The sequence below is a fragment of the Crocodylus siamensis genome, chromosome 6 (assembly GCF_052110815.1).
Source record: "Crocodylus siamensis isolate JL-2025a chromosome 6, ASM5211081v1, whole genome shotgun sequence".
Classification (NCBI taxonomy): domain Eukaryota; kingdom Metazoa; phylum Chordata; order Crocodylia; family Crocodylidae; genus Crocodylus; species Crocodylus siamensis.
Genome location: NC_143400.1, coordinates 16,471,165 through 16,492,683, shown reverse-complemented (window position 1 = coordinate 16,492,683; position 21,519 = coordinate 16,471,165). Strand labels below are relative to the sequence as shown.

Genomic DNA, 21,519 nt, shown 5'->3' with positions numbered 1-21,519 from the left:
GCTTGGCTGCTGCTTCACCTCATGGCCGAAGAGAGAAGAGCGAGCCTCCCCCCCGCCCAACCTATATAGCCCCTGTGACCTCCTTCACCTGGGCCAGTGGAGGTCAGCCCCAGTTGGCTGTCAGCCAACCAATTTGAAATACATCACCTGTTACCGGGCAGACTCCAGCCCACCAGGCAGATGCCCCTCACCCAGGTAACTGATGCCAGTCCCGTGGGCAGAGGGAGCAGGTTCCCCCCTCCCTCAGGAATGCAGCCAGCTCAGGTTACCTAAAGACAGGCTGAGGTGTGACTCCTCTGTGCTGGCCCATCTAATCACATTGTCACAGGGCAGAGATTTTGGGGAGAAATGAAGGTGGCTTTCTGCCACAGGCTGGGACAGAACAGTTTGGCCTTTACCGGTGTCCTGGCATGAGCCCAAGACCGCAGCAGGGACAGGCTGGTGCAACATTCCCAGCCCCCGGTCATTGCTGCTTGACTGCATGGCTCTGGCTGAGGTCACCCTGTCCCCAACCCCTGACTTGGTTTCCAAGCAGCTGTCTTGGGACCAGGCTGATCCAATCTTGTTGTGCACGGCATAGACTCTGGGCTCCAGCTAGGCAAAGCGCTGCAGCTGTGTGATGCCTCTCCTCCTCACAGCACATTACAAGCCATTAGCATGCAGGGGTTTTCAGCCTGGACTATCACCCCTGTGGCCTGAATGGGGTCGAGACAGGCCAGCATCCATCCTATGCTGGAAAGGGGCTGGGACTGTGCGCACACATCACCCCAGGAAGCTGCAGGGCTGGAACCAGCTTCTCACAGAGGGTGACGGCTCTGTGACTGCACGAGCATAGGGTGCTGGTCCGGGGAGCAGAGCGATTGCTGGCTAAAGGTGGCATGGTGCAGGTGGCATAAGGATGAGGCTGGCATGAGACAAGAAGGCCTCAAAATCATAGTGTGGGTCCAGCCCAGGAGCAGGGTCCCTGAGAAGCTCATGAGGGCACCTGGCTCCCTGTCTACAGAGACCAAGGCCGAGACACTGATGAGGGGGGGTCTGGGGGTCCCCTCTGAGGCCAATGAGCTCCTGCCCCAACTACACACCCAGCCCCTCTTCCACCACTTACGCACTGAGCTCACGACCAAAAAAAATGTATTTAACAAAAATATGACACGAGATGCCAAAGTAATAAAGTTAAGCTGGGGTGGGGGGGAGAACCAGGGCCCCGGAAAGGGGTGGACAGTCCTTGGGGAAGGGGGCAGGGCACAGGGGAAACAGCCTAGGAGACCAAGACGCCGGCAGAGCTGGCCTTGGGCCCGCTGCCCTCCGCACTGTCCTTCGGCGGCTGCTTCTGGTCGTCCTCGCCCATGAGGCGGATGTTGTGCTTCTCCCGGAACTCGTTCAGCTCCCGGCCCTTCGTCTGCAGCTGCTGGTTCAGTGTCTCGATGATCTTGCTGATCTGCCGGGCGGACAGAGGAGGACGAGGAGTCAGGCAGGGGGCACATGGCAGGACTCAGCACGGGCCAACGCACAGCCCAGGGCACGAGTCTGCGGGGATCAGGATGCGCCGGCCGGGGGCTGCCGCGGGCACGATGCACGCACTGCGGGGCTGTGAGGACCTGTCTGGCGCATCGGGCAGGGCAGCGAGGGGCCCCGTGCCTGGGCTGAGCCCTGGGGATCCCGGCTCTGCCCAGCCGCGAGCCCCCCACCCCGTGGCAGCGCAGCGAGGCCGACGGCACCTCCCACCTGCTCCTTGTTGCTCTCCAGCGCGGGCAGCACCTCCTTGACGGTGCGCTCCACCAGCACGCCGCCCACCATGCGATAGCACCGCCGCGTGGGGTCCACCTCGCGCAGCGTCTCAATCACCAGGCTGCCGGAACAGGGGGCGTGGGGGGTGAGGTCCTGCGGCCGTACTGCACCCCCTGGCCCCGCACTGCCAAAGACGCCCCGCTCGCCCACCTGTGTTCATTCAGCTCCATCTCCAGCTCCGCCGCCTTGGAGGCCAGGCCTCGCTGCTCCTGCCGCAGACGGTTGAAGCCGGCCACCACCTGCGGGGGGACGTGTCACCCGGGGGGTGCCGGCCCCACTGCCGCCTCCCCGCCCAGCGCTGCCCCCCCAATGGGAACAGTGGTCCCGCCCGGCGCTGCACCCCGCATAGGGACAGTGGTCCCGCCCGGCACGTGCTCGGTCTGCCTCACGAGTGGGTACGACACCCTGCCCCGCACGCACCTAGCTCCGCCCCCTCTGCTGTGTGCGGTGGCTCTGCCCGCCCCACCCACGCCCCGCCCGGCACCTGCTCCGCCGTCAAGGCTTTGCCAGCAGCAGGAGCCGCTGAGCCAGCCCGGGCCTTTCCGCTGTCCGCCATCTCCTCGCCCGCTCTGCGCATGCGCTACACTGCTCCCACTTCCGGGGCGTGAGCCGGCCCGCCGGAAACACAAAAATACAAAAAGGCCTGCGGATACCATCTTTGTTGAGGGCGCATCGCACCGCCCTCCCTAGAGAACAGTTTACTGAAGCCCCGCCCCGGCCCCCCTCTGTCGCCATCTTTCTTGGCGGCACATCGTACTGTTTTTCTCCCTGGAACGAAGCCGACCGAAATCCCCCTCAGGCGCCATGTTTGTTGGTGGCACGTCGTGTCGTCTTTTGTAGAGTTTATTTGTGACGCCCCTTCTCAGGCACCATCTTTCTTGAGGGCACGTCGAGTTATTTTCTCTGGAAATTACTTGACGTGCCCAACCCCCTTCAGACGCCATCTTTGTTGGGGGCACGTCACGCTGTCTTCGCCGGAGCGACGCCTTACCGAACCCCCCCTCAGGCGCCATGTTTGTTGGGGGCACATCACACTCTTTTCCCCAAGGAACGAAGCCGACCGAAATCCCCCCCCCGGCGCCATGTTTGTTGGGGGCACGTCGCGCTGCTTTCTCCAGAAGATAATTTGTTTGAAACGCTCCCTGGGGCGCCATGTTTGTGAGGGGAGCAGCGTGCTGAAGCCCCCTCTAGGGCGCCATCTTTGTCGCGGGCGCCCGCAGGAGGCGCGGCCGCCAGTGCCCGGGGGTCGCTGGGGCCTGACCGCGGCCCGGGCGCTGCTGCGGCCGCCTCGGCGCGGTGTCGGCTCCATGGCGGCCCCCGGGCTCGGGCCGCGCAGGCTGGTGGCGGCGGCGCAGCTGACGGCCACGGACGACTTGGAGAGCAACGCGGCGGCCTGCGAGCGCCTGGTGCGGGAGGCGGCGGCGCGCGGCGCGGGGCTCGTCTGCCTGCCCGAGGCCTTCGCCGCGCTGGGGCCGCCCGGGCAGCCCGGTCCGGCCGAGCCGCTGCGCGGGGCCCTGGTGCGGCGCTGCGCCCGCCTCGCCCGCGCCTGCCACGTCTGGCTCTCGCTCGGCGGCTTCCGCGAGCTCCGCCCGGGCCATGGCCACAGCGAGGGCGACGGGCGCGCCTACAACTGCCACCTGCTGATCGGGCCCGACGGTCCGTGACACGCCCCCCCCCCCCAATGTCTCCCCCGCCAGGGTGCTGCGTGCCCCCTGCCCCAGCTCGGGCTCCCCTCGACTCCTGTCTCGTTGCAGGCTCCATGGCGGCCGCCTACAGGAAGATCCACCTCTTCGACGTGGAGCTGGAGGGGCGCGTCTCGCTGGAGGAGAGCAGCTACACCCACCCGGGCTTCGACATCGCGCCCCCGGTCAGCACGTCCGTGGGAAAGGTACAGCCGAGGCGGGGTGGCCCAGCCCCGCACTGTCGGGCAGAGCAGCTGCCCCGATAGCCCGACGGAGGTGGGTCCCGGCGTCAGCCCCGGTTCTGCCCAGGCCGGGCCGTGGCCCCCCCAACCATCCACCTCTGTGCTGTGGGAGTCACAGCCCAGGGCAGGCCCCATTCGGGGCACAGGGTCACAGGACAGGAGCCCAGAGCCCGGATGGGGTTCCCCTGCCCTGCTGCTCTGTGGGCTCAGTCCCCAAGGACAGGGTAGGGGGCTGGGACCCCAGCAACTTTGGCCCTGGGGGTCCTGGGAGCATCATGCCAGCTGCTAGGGTGCACCCCACCTTGAGAAACCAGCAGTAGGTTCCCCTCTGGGGCCATCTCATCCCTTTCCCTTGCACCTGGTGCATGCCTGGGAGCTGGGCTGGCCCTGCTTTGCCCCAGCCAAAGCTTCTTACCCCAAGCACCACCCCCCATGAGCCACATCCTTTCTCCCCAAGTGTCCCGGGATGAGTGTCTTACGGGGAGGGGGGGAAGAGCAGGGGGCTTGTTCTGCATCACATGGGGATGTCTTCTTGCCCCCCTGCCTCAGGTTGGCCTCGCCATCTGCTATGATCTGCGCTTCCCTGAGATCTCCCTGGCACTGGCCCGGGAGGGAGCCGAGATCCTCACCTTCCCGTCAGCTTTCACTGAGACCACGGGGGCTGCCCACTGGGAGGTGAGACTCACACTGCTGCCGGGCTGCACTGGTGCTGGCCAGGGGCTGACACTACCCCCGACTTCCCACACAACTTGCACCCAGGGGCAGGGCCTGGGCTGCAGCCCTCAGAGCTCCACATCAGCCCCCATGGCTTGTTTCTGCCATCCTGCAGTCCCCGCTTCTCTTCCCCTTTGGGGCAGCAGCGGCTCATCAAGGCCTCTGCCGTACATCACATTATGCAGTTAACTGGTGAATCGTGCTGTAAACTTAAGGCAGGCCACGCATGCAAAGGAATGATCATGCCATAAAAACATCCAGACAACTACATTACTGTTTGGAAATGTGGAACAGGTCCAGAGCTGGTTTTTACACAGGTTTCATCAGAACATGAGTCCTAAGAGCAGAGAAGATGCCCTTTGTCTGGGCGCAAAGTCCCAGCGCTGGAGGAGGCTGCAGAACAAGTCCTGGGGCCTGGCTGGGGGCATTCCCCATAGCTCTAGGCATGCTGTTATCCCAGGCTGGCTGGCACCCCGGAGCACCCAAGTGCATGGACAGGTCTGGGAGGGTTCCCCAGTGCTGACAGCACCTCCCTGGCCTAGGGAAAGGTGCCCTTACTTAGTTTTCAGGCCCTCTGGAGTCCCCCTGTGGCTCAGGCAGCCCTGCCCCTTGCAGGTGCTGCTCCGGGCCCGTGCCATAGAGACCCAGTGCTACGTGGTTGCAGCGGCACAGACGGGGAAGCACAACGAGCATCGTTCATCCTACGGCCACACCATGGTGGTGGACCCCTGGGGCCGCGTCATTGCCCAGTGCCAGGAGGGGCCAGGCCTGTGCTACGCTGAGATTGACCTTCCCTACCTGCACCGCCTACGCCGGGAGATGCCCCTCTGGGCTCACCGCCGGCCTGAAATCTACGGTAGCATCGGCATCCTGAAGAAGGCCCCGCTACTCCACGAGGCTGTTGACACCGAGGCAGACCCCTGCCAGCCTGGAGACAGCGGGGACTGCACAGAGGAGAAGTGGGAGGAACCTCCACCCATCAGTCACTAGTCCATTAGTGGGTCATGTCCTTCAGGTTTCCCTTGGTGGAGTAAGTAGGGGGTTGGGGGGGCTCAGCTGGCCTGCACCCCCCTTTCCCACTGCCCACAGGCACCATGCTCCAGCAGGGACAGCCATACAGCTGCCTCAGCCTGCCCTGAGCAGGGAGCAAGTGTGGCTGCCCCAGTGGTTAGGATGGCCCTTGCACAGGGCCCAGGTGCAAGGCTAGGCCTAGGTGAGCTGCCTTCCCCTCACAGCTGCAAAATAAATGTGAAGAGTGAGGAAATGGCTGCTCTGGATGCTGACTGCGCCACTTGCCTGGTTGCAGTGCAGGCCTCAAAAGACAGTTGCTATCAAGTGAGTGTAGGTCTCCAGGTGCAGAGAGTTCAGTCCATTCCACCTTCGCATGAACACCAGGCACATCCTGCTTCGAGCCCCAGCAGAGCAGTTCTCCAGGCTGGGTGTGAGCTTTTTCCCTCTGCGCTGTAGCATGGCTATGTCTTATGGTGCAAGCCCCAGGGCAGCACTTCCTGGCCAGGAAAGGGGCTGACACATGAGTTATTTGTTCCACATGTAAAAGGGATCATGGCACTTGGCCAGTAAAAGCCATGGCTCAGATGCAAAGGAACAGGAGCTATTTGTTTTAGGAGGGCTCTGCTGGCACAGTTGTGCGCAAGCAGCAAGCCCAGCTCTCCAGGCCAGAGCCACCTATAGCAGCAGACCTAAGAGCCAGACCAGGCCAGAGGCAGGAGCTTTCAAAGGCAACAACCTGCTTTGTCAGGTGCTCCTGGCTTGGCCCATTCCTAGGCCAAGTCGGTTGTTCCCCACGACAGCTGCCTCCACCTTGCCCTGCCCTCTCTCTGCCCGACTTCAGGGGAACACAGTCACCCCCAATTCAAGCACCCAGCAGCACAGCTCCTGCCCCATGTTGCCAGCCAGATGGGGCCTGTGCCAGCAGGCAGCATCCTGGACCCCGGAGGTCGTAAAGAAGCCACACTGGTGGGCCTCAGCCTGGAACTCACCTACCCTCCCCCCCCACTTCCCCACAGGACAGGGTGGGTGGAAGAGCCCCTGGGCTGCATCCACTGAGCACAAAACCAGGCTTGGAAGCCTCTTCCGGGGCACAAGAAGCCCTCAGTGCTGCCAGGTGCAGCTGTTCTCTGGGGGGGAAGGGGGCAGTAGGATTCCCCTCCTCCCCAATTGAGGGTCTCCAGAAAAGCCCCAGCTGGCAGGGGCAAGGCAGAGCAGCTGCCCGCTGAAGCAGCAACGCAGGGAGCCTGCGAGATGCAGTAGATGTTTATTTCAAGAAAACTGAAAGCTACACAGGGAGTATGACTGATATACTGGAGGCTTAAAAAATACAGAAGTCACAGAAGTTACACAATTTGTGCCAGAACTGTCCTCAAACTGGGGGAGGGGGGTGTATGTGTGCGTGCGTGTGCTGGGGGAGGGAGGGGGAGATCGACCATGCACACGCAACTGAGAAAACTGGTTAGAAAAAATGCAGCTCGATTGCTCACAGCCTCCCACTGACCAGTTCCCAGCTGCCACCTCCCCCAACCCTTGCTCAGCAATCCGCCAGCACAGCACACCCCAATTGTCCTGTCATCCACACCGAGCAACACCCCCCCCAGCCCCTGATGTCAGATGAGCAGCTCCAGGGGTAAGGCTGGGGCTGGTGGAGATGGGGCCTTGGGGCAGAGCTCTGTGGGGAAGATCCAACCTCTGAGCTGCTGGTTGGAAAGTGACCTCTGGGCCCAGCCCTTGTGGAGAGAGCAGGGCTGGATCCTGGGACAGGAGAGGGAGCACCACCAGACCCTGGGGGGTGGGGGATTAAGCAGCCATCACTGCCCCACAGCTCAGTTATGCCTCATTGGCCAGGACCCAAGCCAAGCAGGTGTGAGGCCCTCCAGGTGCCCAGGGCACATGAGCCAAGTTGGGGGGGGGGGTTGAAGCCTCTCTCCAGAACTTAAGAGCAGCAATTGTGAGATTTCAGCAGGTGCTGCTAGACTGGTTGGCCCTCACCATCAGCAGGGCTGGGAGGAGGGAACCCAAAGCATCCTGCACCCCTCATGCTGGGATCAGTGCTTAGGCCTGGGCCACTGCAGGATAACTGTCGGGGCAGGTGAAGTTAGTGTTTCTAGGCCTCAGCATGAGTGATGGACAGGCCACCCAGGCTCAGCGCCACCCAGCTCTGGCCTGCCATCCACAACCGCTTGCTCTGGGACGCCCACTGCCCGCAGTGGATAGGCCCCATGCCGACAGCAGCAGCCAGCCCCTGCCTGCACAGGCCTCCCTGCACCCCTGGCCCCGTGCACAGTGCAAGCCAGTGACTCAGACCACGTTTTATTGGCAGGATCAAACAGACGGCGCTGGGCCCACGCTGCACAGCTTCCCCGATACACTCCAGCCCCCCTCCCAACAGCCAGGCACAGCGTGGTAGCAGGGACACACGAGGACTGGAAGGGAGATGGGGGCATGGGGCCTGCTCTCCCACACAAGAGCTGGGAGTGGGTGCCACCATGCTTCACAGTGACCCCTCACACCCCTCAGAGGCTGTCGTGTGCTCTCCCACTGCCAGCCAGAGGAGCTGAGATGCCCAAGCAGCACAGGCTGCGGGAGCTAAGCTCTCTTCTCCATGCCAACATGGCACAACTGACAGCTCCTCTGGCTGCTGCCCATGGGAGTGGGGTTGGGGCTGGCAGACAGCCCATATCCACACCTCTCCCTGTCCTGGAAAGGTCGGCATCTGCTCGGGCCGGGGAAGGAAGGGGGCAGGACGGGGTAACGAAGGCACATGGTTGTGGGGAGGTGAAGCAGAACAGCCCCGTCCGCTCTTGCTCCCAGCACAGGCTACATCAGTGCAGAAGACTGGCTCCATGCCGTGGCATGAGGGCAGACAGGGTAGCCCCACTCCCAGCCCCACCCAAAGGGCAATGAGAACCGCTTGGATGACAATGTGGCCAGAAGCCCTGCTCCTGTCCGAGCCGCTCCCCTGGTGCCGCATCTCTTCTTGCCAACAGAAGGGCCCTGCTGTACCAGGGAGTTGTCAGCATCTGCCAGGAGGCAGGAGAGGGCTGTTCTAGTCCCCTGTGCCCAGCCTCCGAAGGAAATGACTTAGGGGGCAGAGACCAGGCCTAAAACATCTCAGCTGAGACCCTCTCCTGTGCCAAGCAGCAGGTGGGTGAAGCAGTGCCCAGGCCAGTGCTACGTGGTGCATCTGGGTTCACAGATGATCCCCTCCCTCCCCCACCACTCACACCCAAGGGTGCCCCCCTCTCCCCACTCCCTCTGGGGTTCACGCCATGCACCCATTCCCTGATAAAGTGTCTAACAACAGTCCCTCGACCCAAGCCTAGGATCAGCCCTCCCTCCCTCCCCCCCCACACTCGCTCACTGACAGGGCCCGGGCACCACGGGAGACTGGTTTTTAATCAGACAGTACAAAAAACTGCACAGGGGTGGGGGAAGAATGAGGGAAGGGCAACAGGAGCCCCGGCACTGTAGGTGGGTGCTCCCCTTCCTCCTCCACTCTCAGCCCTGCCCTGGAGGCACCGCAAGTCCTAACTCGGCAGTCCATTGCAGGGCAGGTGGGGCTGGGAGGACTTTAAATCATCTTTTTTTAAAAAAAAAGAGAAAAAGAAAAAAAAAGAAAAAGAAAAAACAAACCCAAGAGGAGGAGCGATGGGCTGCCGGGCATGGGCACCAGAGCTGCCGGGTCAGGGTGCCGTCTGCAGCATCAAGTTCCTCAGGAGTTTCTGGCGCCCCACCTCGTAATCCTCCTCGTCCACGTTGACCAGCAGCTTGATGGCCTCGTGGCCCACTGCCTGCTTGAGCGAGTCTGTGATGAAGACGCCCTTGAGGGCCTCCAGCAAGGAGCCGTTGATGTAGTCTCGCCAGAACGCATCGAGGTAGGTGAGCTCGGAGAACTTGATGTCACAGATAATGGAGCCCAGGTCCCGGGACTTGAGGATGGTGTTGGCCTGGTTGAAGCGCTCGAACTGCCGCTCCAGGGGGTCCTGCTTGTTGGAAAAGACGTTGCCCTGCAGCGCCGTCTCATGCTGGCAGTACTCGGCTCGCACACGCAGGCGGATATCTGGGGGGCACAAGCCAGCAGGCAGGACAGTGAGCACTCTCCTCCCAACAGTCCCCATGTCCAGGGACCCTGGCGCTGTGCCCTTGCTTCCAAGGTCTGTGCCTCTTTTCCTTGTGGCATAGGGCCAGAGACAGCAGAGCTCAGACTTGAAGCAGAGATGCCACCAGCCAGTACCCACCCCCAGCCATTCCCCTGCCACTTTGTGTCCTCCTGTCCTACCCCACCACAGGGCACCCTGGTGATCAACTGACTAGAGGAGTCTCATGAGCAGACTGGAGCCCACAGACCCTTTCCATGGAGCTGTTTCTAGTATATGCCATATGCCAGAGGTCTAGGTAGGAGCAACACAGCTGCCTAGGGCAGTCCTGAAACGCCCAAGCTTCTGCATGCATTAGCAGCATTTGCACAGTAATAAGCTGCTTCACCCCTTGTCAAACAGCACAAGACTCAACTAGCTTCTCCCTCCTACCTGTGTGTGGAGGAAAACGCAGCCTCTGAGCCACCGTCCTGCCCACCCAAGCTGCACATGCGGAAATAGACTGGACAGCTGTGGCGAAGCTTGGATACTGAACGTCTCCTCTCTTGTGCAGCCTTTGCAAGGGAGCCGCACAGTGTGGCATTCAGTGGCACCCCATTTAAAGATTAATGCATCTCCTTACGGCAGGGCTGCTAAACCTCCAGCCAGATTCAGCCCATGGCACTGTGCCATCCAAGCTCTGAAGCCTCCCTTTGGATCCACATATTTGGTAGTGGGGACAGGGGTGCCACTGTTCCTCTTCTACCAAATCTCTTGAGAAGGAGATCCCAGCATGCAGGGCCAAACTCCACCCCACCCTATCTGGCCCCCCAGCAGGGCCCTGCATCACTCATCCAACCCATAAGGCCAAGTGTGAGCATCTCTGTCCTATGGACCTTACTTCACCACGTAGCACGTTTAAAAGGAAGGATCTCATGGGTGGCAGGGCACCCACGAATGCACGGCAAGGAGTGGCCAAGTGCTGGAAGGAGCTGCTCGGTGGGACAGACTGGTTAGCTCGGGGGTGGGTCATCAGACCCCTGAAGGAGGCAGCTGCCCTGCAGCAGGTACAAGGAGGGGAACAGCAGGGCTGTGTCCTGCTCTTTCCACCGTTTGCCTGTCCCATATTTACCTGAGGGGTCAGCAGGGTTCTGGCTGCTGCAGCTTCTCCTCCAGGTTCGCTACAGCCCCTTCCACCACCTCCACAAGCATAGGAGCTGGGGGTGGGGGGTACTGTACTTTTCAGTTCACTTATTTCCCCACTTCCCACATACTCCCAGACCTAGTGGGACACAAGGCAGGCACTGGCTGCCTGGCATACGGAGGCACCACTGCTTGCCTTCTTTCACAGGAGTGGGGCTTCAGAGCGCCTCTCTAAAGGAGTCTGTGCCATCCCAGGATCCTGTGACACGTGAAAGGGGAGCACAGCAGTTAAGCCTGCTGCTGTGCCTGTGGGTTTTTCATGCCACTGCCTGGAAACATCCCAAGCTGCTCCCAGCCTCAGCACAGAGCTTAGTTTTCTGCCATGCAGGTGCCCCTCTTGCTCCCTGCCCTGCAGAACTCTGCTCAGGTGCCAGTCAAATGAATGATCAGACCATCTGCCAGCCCAAGCAAACTGGCTTTATCAAACAGAGATCAGGTCCTGGAGAGACAGCACCTCAGCATACACTCTAGGCCCACAATGGCAGAGACAGCGTCCTCAGAGGCTCTTACCACAAGTCTGTTTCTCCTTGGGATCTGGAGTCACCGACTTCCTCCTCTTCCGCTGACTACTGAGAAGAGCTCTCCCACGGCCAGGCCTCTTGGTACAGATCTGAGGTCCCGCCGAGGAGCAGCAGACCACAGGGTGATGGGGAGGCACTAGGGCAGAGGAAGAGGGCACAGGGGTTATACAGGGCCCAGGGAATGGCATCACATGCTAGAAGGATAGAAAAGGCTCGACTGAGCCCCACATTCTTCCTCCCTAGCCATGCAAGAGCCCTCCCTGAGCAGGGCCTGGGGGGAGTTGAAGATGCTCCATTGTTACTTGTTACCACCTCCCTGGCAGTACTGCATGCAGCTCCCCTCCCCCTGCTGGTACCCCTAAAACTGCCAGCTGACTCCTGCTTCAGGACCTGGTCAGCATTTGCAGTCAGTTTTCCCACAACCCAGCTCCTCCAGCTCAGAGATAGTTCTTGCTGCTCTTCTCTTACCCTCTCCTCAGCAACTTCTTACCAGGCACCACTGTGCCAAGGATCAGGTTGGGCCATGTCTGAGCCAGCGTACCTCACAATAAGGTACTAGGGCTTGTGCAGCCCAAAGTCACTGCCGAAATGCAGCCGTCTCTTGGGAGGGGTGCGATATCTCTAACAGGGCACAGGAAGGGAGGAAAGATGCCTTCACTCTGAAGCATGGGGGGGGAAAGAGGGGAAGTAGGTAAGAGTCACCTGGACCATGCTTTGACCCATGCCCTGCTGTTAAACACTCCCGCTCTTCCTGTTAAAAGTCATCCCTACCCTCTCCTGAGAAGCCAGGCAGTTCCAGAAGCACAGCCCCTCAGACGGCTTGGTGGGGGAAATGGTTTTAAAGGAGCCACACCTTATGGGACAGCTAATCGTGGCCCCACCCTACAAGTCCGACCAGACAACAGCATAAGATGGGCAAGGTGGCAGAGGCAGGCATAAGCAAGGGTAACAGCAAGAGAGTTCCTGGTACGGAGAGGGACAGCACCCACCACAGTAACCAGCTGCTTTGTACTAAGACAGACAGGGCAAAGTCACTAGACATTCATGGGGTAGTGCAGGGTGCCCCAGCTAGTGGGCTGACTACCTCCAGAGCCACTGCTGCTGCTCCATGCACAGGGAAGTAGAAGGGGAAATGGATACGAGATCTTCCCAGACAGTGAAGTTACACAAATGCTGTTCTAAGCACCCAAGGCAGGGCCCCTACATACATTCTGAGAAAATGCACTGAAGTGAACAGAAACTACTCTTAAGGTCCCTAATTTTTGGTACTGCACTCGGAAAAAAAAATAAAAACAGACTAGAGCCTCCAAGGGAAAGCCAGGCAGGTGTCATTCCAACTTCTCATCAGTGGGGACTTTATTCAACCCCAGAAGCTGGGTCTATGCTGAATCTGCCTTGTCTGGATTCAAGGCCTTCTGGAAACCCAATTAGCCTGGTTGCTTCTGCCCTCCAGTGGCAAGCTCAAGCAAAGCAACAAAGCAGCATCCAAAACACCTTCCAGGAGTTACTCTCCTGTTCCTACACAGGGCTGAAACCATGAATTACTTTCAGGTTATAGCTGGAAGAATAAAAAACTCTGAAGGGGAGGGAGCTTGTCCAAGTCTGACGGCACGAAAAGACGATGTGAAAACTGAGCTACTTTTGTTGCTCAAGTAGCACATTAAGGAGCAAACGACACATCAATATGGTGGCTGTGTTTAAATAAAAGATGAACACATTCATGGGCCTGTCCATCCGTCGGAAGCTGGACTGCTGGTTTGGGGCCAGCTATGTTTTGGATACAGAACAGGAGCTGGGCAAGACTGTCGAAGAACGGGCCTGACTGCAGACCAGATAGGGAGCTTACCAGCAACTGAAGGGGGGGGACAGAGGTTCATTTCTGATTTGCTAGTAGAAGACATTTGCACTGGAACTTATTTAAGGGGAAAAAATCAGTTTGGGAATGCAAGAATCGGACAGTGGCAAACCCACAGGAATTACTGCTACTACTTTACACGCGCTAACTTGCCCTTTGGCACAACATAAGCCAGAGAGATTTTTACCCCGTAATTCCTGCCCACAACTTCTGGTTAAACCAGAGCATATGAAAACTAGGTATAACCTGTAACAGTTGCAACATTACTGCGAGTCATATCTGTATCACAGAGCTTACAGGTGAAACAACTTGCTCAGTGTCTCCCATGGAAGACTGTCAGAAATAAAACACACATCGCTTGACTAAGTCAAGTAGATCTTCACTACCCTCATCACGTGAAGGTGTCAGTGCGTAAAAGACAAATGCTGGAGCAGCAAAGGGAGAAAGGGCTGATAGGAGGCTTTCTTCGTGCCATCAGCAACAGGAACGTCGCTTCAGGCTTTGACAAAACACTTCTTTCCAATGGGAGGCTCTGAAGCACCTGGCACTCATCACTGGTCACAGCACATGTTTAAACAGCATACTCCAAGTGTTTTACAAGAAATGTAAAGGGAGGGACAACATTTCATTCACCACACAGGTGTGGAGTGAAAGAGCTATTCATCCATTCACTGCAACAGTAGACAGCAATTTATGTATTTAGCGTATGCGATTTTGGCATATTGTTTCAGTCATCTTAAGGTGATATTAAATCACCAGAGTGAAGACCTTGAAGGCCACCGTGTAGCCTAGTAACTGGACATGAGTCAACAATGTGGGACGTGGTCTGAACTTGTCCAAGGCCATCTGTTGTCATTGAAAAGATCCCATTGGTAAAGGTCTGAGGCACAGGTGACTCTGTCCAGTTCAAAAATGGTTGAGAAGTACCCAATAACAGCACGGCCAGTTAAATCCTGGTTGACTGATGGTAGGGTCAAAGATGATGTGGTGATTGAGACTCTTCTTTACTTAATGGCATGAAGAATGGTCAGATGGCAATTCAGGACAGGAAACGTGACTGCTTTCTGGAATTAGTGCAGGCAGCAACAAGCTGGGACTCTGATTCCAGGCATCAAAGGGCTAATGACTCAACTCTTGGTTAAAGCACCATGGCAGAGATCATGCATTATACTTAAGCTAGCAGCTGGGACTGTCACTCCTTGCCTCCACTGTTAGGGCATTGGGTTCCATTAATTCAAAAATGGAAAGCACCATCTAGTCCTCTCATTTCCCATAGCTTCCAACTTTGTCCAAATGCCCAACCCAAACACTGGCCAGATGCCTAATTTGAGATGCATGGAAAACAGTCTGTGGTGGCCCAGCACAAAAGGCTCCCGACCTTCTAATCAAACAGACTGGGTGAAACGGGCTTAAGACGTCCACTAAATGCAACTTTGCCTTTGGGGGTTCAGCGAGCGAGAGAGAGAGAGAGAGAGAGAGAGAGAGAGAGAGAACCTCTAACCAAGGAAGGAAGTAAATGTTGGAAAAGAAGCCATTAAGAACTAGAACTGAGATCCAGGAGAAATTGTGGGTGGTAGAAGTGGCAAGGGGAAGACAGAAATGGCAGGTAAACTGCCAATGTAGTAGCTGAAGGGTAGAAAGCTTCCCTGTTTTGATAGATATTTCCAGAGAGGGTTAGACAGCAAGTGTCATTTCACTTACTGATGATCAGCAAGGAAAAAAAATAAGTCTCACAGTAATTACTTGCTGAGAGGGAATGAACCACAGAAGTCATCAGGGGACAGCGTGATACAACACTAACACTTTCAGCTGCCCAGAGTTTTAATTCTGTTGAGTGCTATCAGCTGGCTAAGCTATGACTGTAGCACACAGACTCCCTCAAGGTAGATTTCGGGAGAGTTTTGTAGAATGGGAGGGACGATAGCAGAGGGACAAGGAGAAAAAAAGGCAAAGTAAGACTGTTCCATTAGTTACATGGACATTACCCAGGAACTAAATATCCACACCTTGAGATTCAGGCACAGTACCAGGTGCTCACCTGATTTGTGAGGGTGGCCAAGACCATGCTCTGCATCACTGTGAGCTCGGGGCGTCACGTAGCGAATGGATGTCTCTTCTAGGTACTTGTCTACGAGGTCTGGACACACTGGAAGAGAGGGACTTTTTTTAAAAGGAGGGCAGAGACCATGACTGATATGGAAGACGCTTAAAGGAGGGCCTAAAGAGAACCATCATCTAGGCTTGAACAGTCAGACACCGACCTATGGAGGAGCCAATGTGTATTATAAGACAAAAGGAAAGGTCAAAGAAGTTCAGAGCTCTAGTGCCCTGACTATTTTCCTGATCTACTACAGCCGGGAACAGGCAATTCTCATCACTTCCACTGCTGCCCAAGGGATTGTTAGGGCAGCAGTGGACCACACTGTGGCACACCAGGAAAGTTTTCTTCACAGCCATAACAGCAGGTTGTTGTGAGATGGTTTTTAATTAAACCCTTGATCCTGTGGAAGTCCATGTCTTAGGTGTCAGTCGCAAATAGATTCTTCTTACCCTGAGGGTTATGATCTTACATATGATCAAACTTCATTAGTTTAGCCAAGTTCTGAAAACACCAGCCACCACTCATATACAAAAAGCTGTAGAAACGGTTTTCAAAAATGTAACTGCACATGAAAAATGCCACATTTAAAACTATTCATTTTTCTTCTCTAATGGGTCACGAAATGAAACTATGGGATAGTAAGTTTAAAACTGACAAAACAGAAGCTCTTTTTCACCCAGCAAGGTATTAAAGTGTGGGACTTGTTGCCACCACATGTGGTCGAAGCAGAGAGATTAGCCAGATCCCAAGAGGGACTGGACACGTTCTTGGAGGAAAGGGGCGTCAGTAGCTATTGAGAATGGGAATGAGGGGCACGGCCTCTGCATCAGAGCTTCCTAGACCTTAACTGCTGGAGGCTGCACTTGAGACAGCAACAGTGGAAAAAGACTCTGGTTATACCCAGTTCGCTCTCAGTATCTGCTCTCTCCCACTACACAACACTGGAGACTAGGCAAGATGGACCTATGGTCTGACCCAGTAAATGGCAATTCTTATGATGATGATGAATGCTTCTGTTTGGATTTGTTACCACCGTTACTTGCAAAGTCTCAGCCTAATGGAATCAGAAGGTCAAAAATTTGGCCGGTCTTCACTTACAAAGTTACATGTATGCATGGCACGTAACACAAGACGACCAACCACCATTACCAGGTGTTGAGTAAAAGTATCTTCATACACTATGCAGTTGGCCACCATCCCAGGAAGGCTTCCACCAGTGATGCAACCTCCACCCTATTCAAATCTCAGGTCTCACCCAGTTCCAATTTTACACCTGTATGAAATTGCCGACAAATGTTTTCCTTGGGCATTACATTTATTTTCTGCACGTGCTGCTGACTGTACTGGAGAACAGATTCAGAATGCAGTAACACCCTATTTGTTACAATATAAGATGAGGCTGTTTCCCCTAATGCCATAATTACTTGACTATAAAACATTCAGTATGGGGGGAACAGCCTCATCTTAGATTTCAGTATGGGCCAGGCAAGTAGCCCCAGAGCCAGGTTGGCTCATGCAGCAGATGGGGTGCATGCAGTGAGTCAGGGCAGTGCAGGAGAAAGGGACTCACAGCGCAGGGGGAGCGCAGAGACAGGGGCACAAAGTGCAGGGGGGAAGCGCACAAGGGGAACAGTGCATGGTGCTGGGGCAAGTAGAGAGAAGAGATGTGTGCAGCAAGGGGGATTGCAGGGAACGGGCAGCATGTAGAGAGCATGGGGACTGAACACACAGTGCAAGGGGAGCACAGGGAAAGATGCACAGAGTAGGGGGGCCACCATGGAGAGGGGGTGCATGAAGCAGTGTTGGGAGCTGCTGCAGCTCTGATCCCAACTTAGGCTGGAGCCAGAGCTGGCAACTATTAACTGGCCTGGTTGGATGCCCTGTGCCCTGCGGGGAGACAGCCAGAGCAGCTGCAAAGGTAAGTGGGCAGGGTGGGGGGATGGTACAGGTGGCAATGGGGCAGGCTGCCTATCCCCATGCCACTGCAGCAGTGGAGGGTGGGGGGCATAAATTTAAAGAGGACCTGTAATAACTAGATTCTAGACACTGAAAATTCAAAACAAATTTATAGTTTGTCTTAAAATTCAAAGTCACCTTGAATTCAGGTTAACTCACCTGTGAGAATACACCATATTGGCAATTCACTCTTTTTAAGCTCCCAATACCAAGTGTCCACAGTATCTTAAATATTAAAAGCTTAATTAAAAGAAATGTGTTACTGTAGCCCCACCATAACATAACATCTGAGGCTATTCTCAGGGGCCAGAAATAGCACTTGCCCATGTTATCAGGTAACATCATGGGAAGAAGATTTCTATTCTCAGTAATTCTGAAACTTTTTTCCATAAGGCTCAGTCTGTACCGGGTTTATAAGTTAAACATGCACCTGTTAGTAAGTTTTCAGAAAACTTAGGTCACTTTAAGCTCTTTCCACTGAAAGCTTCTTCAACACTGCTGGACAACGTTGTCCAGCTGCATCTCTTTATTTTATCACAATACAGCTCCTAAGGCAGCAGAGTCCTGTGAATTTAAACCTGCATTTTCATCTTACCTTATTAATGCTTTTCATACAGCAGGAAATTGAAGCCTATTAGAAACATGGTGATTGCAGGCATTATATATTTGAGTTGGATTCAAACTTGACCTGAAGGAACTGGCAAGAATCGATTACCATGCAAGATCAAAGTGCAACTGCTGAGCACAGCTAGGGAAGATGTACTGAGAAAAGGGCAGTATGGAGAGATGATTTTTTTTCCAAGGGAAAAAATACCTGGGATGTTTATCATTTAAAGTTCTTTTAAAAATAAAAATGAATATTAAATAGTTATGACAAAAATATGCAAAGGCCCAATTAAAATCGTAAGTCAAATAAATATTCAAGTGGAAGGCCTGCAAGCTATAAAGAACAGCCAACCCCTAAATGGGAGGAAGTCACTAGTTGGCACCCAGAGCTAGAGTTTATGGAAGAAATAACTAGATTGTGAAGCAGTTGCCTCTCCTACAGGTGAAGAGAAATGATTTTCTTAATTTCAGGCTAGTCAACTAGGTCATTTAAAGTTGGGAAAAAAAAAATAATCAACTGGGAGTTGAAGTAGCATGAAAGCTTGGTTCCTCTCATCTCACACCTCATTTTTTAATCATATATTTGCTCTACCACCTCCAAAACCTTCAAGGACATGGTGACCAGAAACAAGTAACTTGGGTCACTTAGAGAAGGTATTTCCCTTTAGCAACTCTATAAATCATAATTTTTATGTAAAATAACAAACCTCATTTATTTTTCCTCAAGTCAAGCATGTTAAGTATTAGATTTTTACTTAACTATTTTAAAATAATATCTTATTATAACTGCATTCCAATTTCTATCCAAAGACAGCTCAACAAAAATCACAAGAAAAAAAAAATCACGTAGGAAATAAAAGCATAATCATAAAAAATTAAATAGAGTCTGAACAGATTTACACTAATCTTTATGACTACTTAGAAGGCTACACTATCGCTCTACATATGAGTAGCAGGAAGTAGTACTAAGATAAAAGCCATGGTGATTCAACCGTTCCCTTTAGAACACAGAAAGCACCACACAATTCAATTCAATTATTTAAATCAATGAACCCACCCTTGGGACAGAAGGCAGAGAAAAAGACCATTCAAATATTAAACCTGCTTGTTCCAAAACATTACAGAAAATTCAGAAGTGACACCATTAAAAAGAAAGTAAAGTCTTTTATTTGGTTTCTATTACCTACTTTTAACACCCAACAACACAGACATGAGGCTGAAGGGGGGAAAAAAAAAAAAAAAATCTGTGCTTTGTTAACTACATGCAAAACACTGAATTCTCCATTTTCCCCTTTTACTTGCTTGCAGTTTTCCACAAGAGAAGAGTCTTTAAAAAGAAAGCAGGAAGGTATTGTAAAGCCTCAAAATGCAGCAAAGATTGTCAGGGATATGAATTAACCTAAAACTACTTTTAACTCTAAAATAATCAATGATTTCAAACTGTACGCATCTTGGAGGTTCTCTATGGCAATTGATTCAGCCACAGTAAGATGCTGCATGCCTAGATGTTTGCACTGTTAGTTCATGATGAGATATATCACATGCGATTATCACACTGCTATGGGAACCCAACTCTGGATGTGTCGCTGCTGTCTACAGTGATACAAAGGCATAATTGTGAAGCCTGGCTAGAAGCATGGAATTTTATTCAGGAATGCCTTAGGAATGCCAAGAGCAATGGACTTGGACAGAACCATGCAGCTATCAGAGCTCAAATGTTATTATTGAAACACTTACGTTTTGCTCAGATTTATTACTTACGCTCGTCTTGCAAGTCGTGGAAGTTTTCTTCTTGCACTTCTCAAATTAAATAACCTGGGAGACTTTTCTTAGACTGAGTAGTGGAAGCAAAGGCAGAGCATATGCAATCCAAGAGAGTCTGCCAGGCAGTGGCTGTTCCCATTTCAGATCTGGGCCACCCCACGAGTCCAAGACTCAGCGAACAGCGACGCTAGAGACGGTTGTTATGTCCCACATTCAATGAACCTGCTCTGGCTGGGGCTCTGCAGAATACAGCACATGCTGCAGAGCATGCAGCGTATGAAAGGCAGTTGGGTGGTAGAGCAGAAAGGTCATCCAACTCTTTGAAGGGGATGGGGTTTAATGAGCTTCATGGGAGGACAAATCTTAGCCTTCCTTTTTCCTTTTGAGACCAGGAGAATCTGAACGTCTTTTTAAAGCTACACTCCTAAATCCTGAGCCCTACTCAATCTAGTTCAAACTGCTCCTCAGCCTCTTGATGCCATGGACATTCCCAGAAGGACAGACATTAAACTTTACAAAGCTTTTTTCCTCCCACTGGAGCGAAGACCAAGTCATCAGCAAGGCACAAGGTACAGACAGCACACTAGAAGCTGTGATACTATTTTGAGTGGACTGCAAAAGATGTGAAGACACTAAACCAAGAAACCTTCAAAGCAAGTTTAACCTATTCCACCCCCTCCTTCCCTAATCAACTACATTCAATTGACTTTCTGTAAAAAGAGGACCGTGGAGCCCATAAGTCCCATGGCAAAGATGGGGCCATCAGTACAGCCACTGCTAGAGCAAGTGTTCAGCAGCATATTTTGTAGAAGCAATGAAGTCTTGGCTAAAGAAACCCAACTATAGTATTCTGTTGTTAAGGAAACGCCATAAGCAGGCTTCAGGATTCGACAGACTGTCAAGAGGGTCAGTTTGTGCATTCTTAGAGTGACAGGAACTTTTGCTGAAGTACAAGATGCTTTTCTTGGCAAGCAAAGCAGCAGAGAGAAAAAAAAGTCTCTGCTTTCTCTTGGTTTCTGCAAATTTCTAGCCTGAGCATCGAGCCTCAATGCTTCCCATCATGCCCCTTTCCTCTTGGGGGTTGCATCCCCCAGTGGTGCCAAAGTTCCTGCCCACAGATTTGTTTCACTAAGCCCACAGGTCTCCTGGAAGGGCCAGGAATGTGGGGCTGAGGCCCACCACTGAATTCCCAAGTAAATAGTCTCATTGAGGATATATGCTGGCAGCAAGGGGACGAATGACAGCTGCATTAACCCCCTTGCCACTGCAGCTCACTCGATCAAGGAGCCTCATTGTTTGGACCCGGCCCTGGGGGAACCATTCAAGTCTGACACCCGTGGCATACCCAAACAGCCCTGAGAACTGAATTCCACCCCTGCATTGGACACTGCACATGCAGAGCTGCCCACACGGTTACCAGAACAACCACGGAAAAGCTTTTGTTAGCCCTCTTCTTGTCAACACGAAGTAGCAGCTGCAGCGCTCCTAAAAAGCTGCCTGCAATATGTTAAATAGTTTCAGCAGAGCACTTAGAAGGGCCTGGGATGCTAGTCACACTTACCAGCCCTTCTCCTCTTCAAGGTGACGTAGGGCAGCAAGTCGTGGCGCGTAATAATCCTCAGCAGCTGTAGCACCTGGCGGAAGTTGGTCTCATCACAGCGGCCCTGCCTTTCTAGAGCCAGCAAGAAGTCCCGGCCACTGCGGATCATGCCCCTCTCATAATCGTCTATCACATCCACAAAGAGGAAGGACAACACCCGCACATCTCGGTGGGTCAGGTGAGTGCCCACAATGTCAAACATGCGGTGCAAGCTGTACAGTCCATGCTCCCTGTCCCCTCTCTCCTCTGGCCAAGCTTGGGCTCGATTCCGTTTCAAGGCAGCCATCCTGCACAGGGCCTGATGTCCGTGCGTGCCACCCAGTTCCCAAAGGAACGGGAGGCTGCTCTTAGCACTCCAACCCTAGAAGGGAAAGAGAAGCAATAGGCTTTAATCAGA

At 54.0% G+C, this 21,519-nt stretch overlaps 3 protein-coding genes across 6 annotated transcripts in view; 1 reads left to right on the top strand and 2 right to left on the bottom strand.

Annotated features, from left to right (window-relative positions):
- Nucleotides 1-1,114: 1,114 nt before the first annotated feature.
- On the bottom strand, nt 1,115-2,407 carry PFDN2 (prefoldin subunit 2). The gene is made up of 4 exons (XM_090056443.1): nt 2,273-2,407; nt 1,939-2,027; nt 1,726-1,849; nt 1,115-1,438 (listed from the first exon to the last, which is right to left on the bottom strand). Exons 1-4 carry the CDS (start codon nt 2,363-2,365, stop codon nt 1,259-1,261), a joined length of 486 nt encoding a protein of 161 aa, XP_089912569.1. The 5' UTR covers nt 2,366-2,407; the 3' UTR covers nt 1,115-1,258.
- Nucleotides 2,408-2,815: 408 nt separating this feature from the next.
- NIT1 (nitrilase 1) lies at nt 2,816-5,690 on the top strand. The gene is made up of 4 exons (XM_090056420.1): nt 2,816-3,444; nt 3,543-3,676; nt 4,262-4,387; nt 5,042-5,690. The coding sequence occupies exons 1-4, from the start codon at nt 2,871-2,873 to the stop codon at nt 5,414-5,416; spliced, it is 1,209 nt and encodes a 402-aa protein (XP_089912546.1). The 5' UTR covers nt 2,816-2,870; the 3' UTR covers nt 5,417-5,690.
- Nucleotides 5,691-6,684: 994 nt separating this feature from the next.
- Nucleotides 6,685-21,519, bottom strand: part of DEDD (death effector domain containing) — a 37,495-nt gene continuing 22,660 nt past the window's right edge. For 3 of the 4 annotated variants that reach the window (XM_090056423.1, XM_090056422.1, XM_090056421.1), the window contains 4 exons: nt 21,084-21,483; nt 15,134-15,241; nt 11,230-11,376; nt 6,685-9,500 (listed from right to left, as the gene is read on the bottom strand). In XM_090056423.1, the coding sequence (XP_089912549.1) occupies nt 9,124-9,500; nt 11,230-11,376; nt 15,134-15,241; nt 21,084-21,408 (957 nt within the window). In that variant the 5' untranslated portion in view covers nt 21,409-21,483 and the 3' untranslated portion in view covers nt 6,685-9,123. The remainder of the gene's footprint in view (nt 9,501-11,229; nt 11,377-15,133; nt 15,242-21,083; nt 21,484-21,519) is intronic. The other variant, XM_090056424.1, reaches the window with a different exon arrangement.